We start from the raw sequence: 4,013 nt of genomic DNA, 5'->3' as shown, positions 1-4,013 counted from the left end.
TCAAAAAAAAAAAGGGACCCCCCTACCCCCCGATTTTATTTTTTTTTTTTTTTTTTTTTTTTTTAGCTAAATCCTTTTCTTTAGTAGGTACCTTTGGAACTGCTTTTTCGAGGCACATTCCTTTAACACCCATGCCTATCCACTCTATCCAGGAATCGAAAAGTTTGGTCACAAAATTTTCGCCTCCCTGGGATTCGAACCTAGCACCTTTGAGTTGAGAGTCCCTCAGCCACAGAGGTAATAAGAGCCTCGGAGGTTGCTACCTTCTCATACTAACAATTTTCTTTTCGGAATTTCCCCCTTCTGAAGGCCATTTCCCCTCTTTTAGCTTGATAGCGCCTGTACTAAACTATAGGAAAAAATTGGAAACGATCTTCCCTTGTAATCCAGAGTATGCGGGTTCGAGACCCTGGCTCGTCTAGTACCATCGTCTCATTAGACTGTACGTATCATCGTAGCTAGGCACTTCAAATTGCTCGTAAGCTATATCTGACGAGGAGGGCACACCCATCATTTGAGTGAAAAATTCGCCCATGTTAGCAAACAGGTTATTGCTGTGAGAAGCCCTGGAATGGAAAATAAAAATAGAACATTGTTAGGACTAAAAAAAAAGTGATTGTCAGGATCTAAGACAGTGAAAATGCCAAAAGTTCAACTGAGTTCACAAATTTGCTTGAACCAGTAAGCAAATGAATGGGATTTTAGAATCTGCCTAGGTCAATAGGTGTTGGATTTTAGAAGTCAACAACCTTGGTAAGAGATGGAAAAACGTTACATAAATCACAGAGTAAGCGAAAGAGAAGGAGAATATTATCACAAATAATTAACGGCAGTTCTTGTTTCAGGTTAATTAAAATTAATTGAAATAAATTAGATTAAAATCTAATAAAGTGTTCACATGCAACAAGTGGCAAGTGGGAAAAACACCGCACAACATTATCACAAATAATTAACGGCAGTTCTTGTTTCAGGTTAATTAAAATTAATTGAAATAAATTAGATTAAAATCTAATAAAGTGTTCAATGAAAAAGCAACAAGTGGAAAAAACACTGCACAACTGGGATTCACGAGGTGGCCTTGACCTTTGACCTTGACCTCAAAACAAAAGTAAATAAAATGTGCTGAGCTCTAGCGGCCAGCTTTTGAAGTGCTCCAGTGCTTTTTTTAAGATTTCTTTTTGGTTCTCCTTCTTTTATTTTTATCTTTTGATTGAATTTTTGAACTTTTCCATTTCTTTAAGCCTTCTCCCTTCAAAAGTCCACAGCTAGGATTTTATTTCAGGAAAATTGAGGGAAATTTACTTGAAACCTACTGCAAAATTCGCGTTCCGTCGATTACTTAAACGGATCTTTTGCATCACTAGCGCCACCTATGCACCTATGTACGCCGCCATTGTTGTGATTGATTGATTGTCAGAAATAGGTACAAATAAAAAATGTACCTAATTACCTAGTAACAAAAGCCCTTTTTAATTATATTTGAACCTTTTAGATAATGTTGTTATTGTTGTTGTTGTAGCGGCTTTAGCTTTCGCCGGATGGCGATAATCGGCCTTTTAGATAATCAGATTGCTTAGTGGCCTTGGTTCAGGTTAGATTAAAAAGTAGGTACTATAAACTGAAAAGTTTGAAATCCCACCTATCAGTTTGTTTGATCCTATAGTTCAACTTGAACCAAGTCTGGTATTGGTATAAGTAGGGCCATCGGCTTTAATAAACGCCCTTGATCACTGCGACCTGGTTAGATCTTTTGAACCAAGTCTAAACCCAGATTGTGGCTTTGTGGTCTGGGTCATCATAACCATCTCTTGGAGGGTTTCAGCAGTCATTATATATAAGTTCTGTGGGTCAACTTGATAAAGAGTACCTCAGTGTACCTCGTTTAGTGTTTAGTGTTTCCTGTAGCCCTGATGATGGAGGGATTGCCTCCGAAACATGTCGGCTTTTAATAAATAAACTGTAATAATTCTTTGAAGTCCTGCAAAATATATCTGCCTTTTTGGTTCTCTTTATCATAACCATGCTTTCTTCCAATTGAAATGTAGCTCATTTACCGGAATCGAAAAAAAAAAAATAATATAATCATAATTTTTCTTACTCTTTATACGGTTTCTTCTCTTCCTTCTCGTATCCACCGCCTCCGTCCTTGTCACACTTGTACATTCTGTTCGCCTTGAGTATGTCTTTCTCACTCAGACCCACTCGCTGCCCTATCTCCACGGTAGGATCCTGGAAATAGACAAAATACCAGAAAACAGATCTGAGAGTAGTTCGTTCTCAGAACGGCTGTGGCTTTCTCGTATCTCGTCCTCCTTCTTTCTTCGATTTCGGGACGATGAGATTTCCGTCGGTAGGTACAATGTCCTCTATGAGTTTTTTCAAACACCTACCTCAGTGGTAGTGGTGTAGTGGTGTCTCGACCACTGCCAAGTAGGGCCATCGGCTTTAATAAACGCCCTTGGTCACTGCGACCTGGTTAGATCTTTTGAACCAAGTCTAAACCCAGATTGTGGCTTTGTGGTCTGGGTCATCATAACCATGCTTTCTTCCAATTGAAATATAGCTCATTTACCGGGATTGGAAAAAAAAATATATAGTCATAATTTTTCTTACTCTTTATACGGTTTCTTCTCTTCCTTCTCGTATCCACCGCCTCCGTCCTTGTCACACTTGTACATTCTGTTCGCCTTGAGTATGTCTTTCTCACTCAGACCCACTCGCTGCCCTATCTCCACGGTAGGATCCTGGAAATAGACAAAATACCAGAAAACAGATCTGAGGGTGGTTCGTTCTCAGAACGGCTGTGGCTTTCTCGTATCTCGTCCTCCTTCTCTCTTCGATTTCGGGACGATAAGATTTCCGTTAAAACAGATCTGAGAGTAGTTCGTTCTCAGAACGGCTGTGGCTTTCTCGTATCTCGTCCTCCTTCTTTCTTCGATTTCGGGACGATAAGATTTCCGTCGGTAGGTACAATGTCCTCTATGAGTTTTTTCAAACACCTGCCTCAGTGGTGTAGTGGTGTCTCGACGGGCACACCCATCATTTGAGTGAAAAATTCGCCCATGTTAGCAAACAGGTTATTGCTGTGAGAAGCCCTGGAATGGAAAATAAAAATACAACATTGTTAGGACTAAAAATTTTTGTCGATGGTGGGATTCGAACCCGGGACCTTCTGCATGGCAAGCAAGCGCGTTACCACTGGACCAACCGTGCCCCCAAAAGATAGGACAAAAGAACACCAGTCATTTGGAGAACGAATCTCATGTGTCTAGGTTGGATTCAAACCCTCGACCTAGCGGTTACAACACACTACCCTCCTAGCTGAATAGATTGATACATTGGATCAGTGATACAAGTACATAATTTTATTTTACCTTCCCGTATATTATTCCACACGATCGTCACATAGTCGTCCCGATCGCTAGCGCTCTGCTGGTGCCGGAACCCGATCGCATGGAGTAGTTCGTGCGCGATCGTGCCGCTCCGTAAACACCCGGGCTGGAGGTTAATGACCTGGCCTCCGTCCTTGCGGCCCACGTGCGACCAACAGCCGGGCTTGTCGCTACGGAGAATGATGAAATCCGCGTCCGACTTGCGGTAAGGCCGAAACTTGATGCAGGTGTGAATGTGGTATTCTTCCATGACGCTTTTGATCTGTTCAACCTCATCGTCAGCTGAGGGTGTAAATAATATTAGTGCTTATTTATACTGCTCGCATAGGACCGAAAAGTCCCTTTACTCCAGAAGTCAAATTCTCAAATTATATTGAGGATAAAATCCCATACCTCGGCTGGGATTGAACCCACGTCCTCCTGGGGACAGGGTATAAAAATCATTTGTCAACACGAAACTTTGGTCCGTTAAGGTCGGTGCAGTGGTTGGTCACTTGGTGGTATTTTTACCGTTTTTACTTTTTTTTTGTGGTTTTCAGCCCTACTGACAACAATTGGAGACCCCCCCCCCAAAATCTTACCTAAATCCCAACTGAAGCAACGATTAACAGACTTTTGACA

General features: G+C 41.4%; 2 protein-coding genes across 2 annotated transcripts in view; both read right to left on the bottom strand.

Annotated features, from left to right (window-relative positions):
- Positions 1-1,507: 1,507 nt before the first annotated feature.
- The window catches only part of LOC113470431 (zinc metalloproteinase nas-14-like), a 3,984-nt gene continuing 1,478 nt past the window's right edge, over positions 1,508-4,013 (bottom strand). Inside the window, exons 2-3 of the mRNA XM_026828848.1 lie at positions 2,473-2,744; positions 1,508-1,737 (exon numbers count right to left, since the gene is read on the bottom strand). Coding sequence (XP_026684649.1) covers positions 2,610-2,744 — 135 coding nt within the window. The 3' untranslated portion in view covers positions 1,508-1,737; positions 2,473-2,609. The remainder of the gene's footprint in view (positions 1,738-2,472; positions 2,745-4,013) is intronic.
- Positions 3,157-3,958, bottom strand: LOC113470428 (zinc metalloproteinase nas-4-like). Its single transcript, XM_026828846.1, has one exon. It carries the CDS (start codon positions 3,640-3,642, stop codon positions 3,310-3,312), a length of 333 nt encoding a protein of 110 aa, XP_026684647.1. The 5' UTR covers positions 3,643-3,958; the 3' UTR covers positions 3,157-3,309.

The sequence above is a fragment of the Diaphorina citri genome, unplaced genomic scaffold, assembly GCF_000475195.1.
Source record: "Diaphorina citri unplaced genomic scaffold, Diaci psyllid genome assembly version 1.1 scaffold1573, whole genome shotgun sequence".
In the NCBI taxonomy this organism is placed as follows: domain Eukaryota; kingdom Metazoa; phylum Arthropoda; class Insecta; order Hemiptera; family Psyllidae; genus Diaphorina; species Diaphorina citri.
This window is presented reverse-complemented; position numbering and strand designations above follow the sequence as displayed.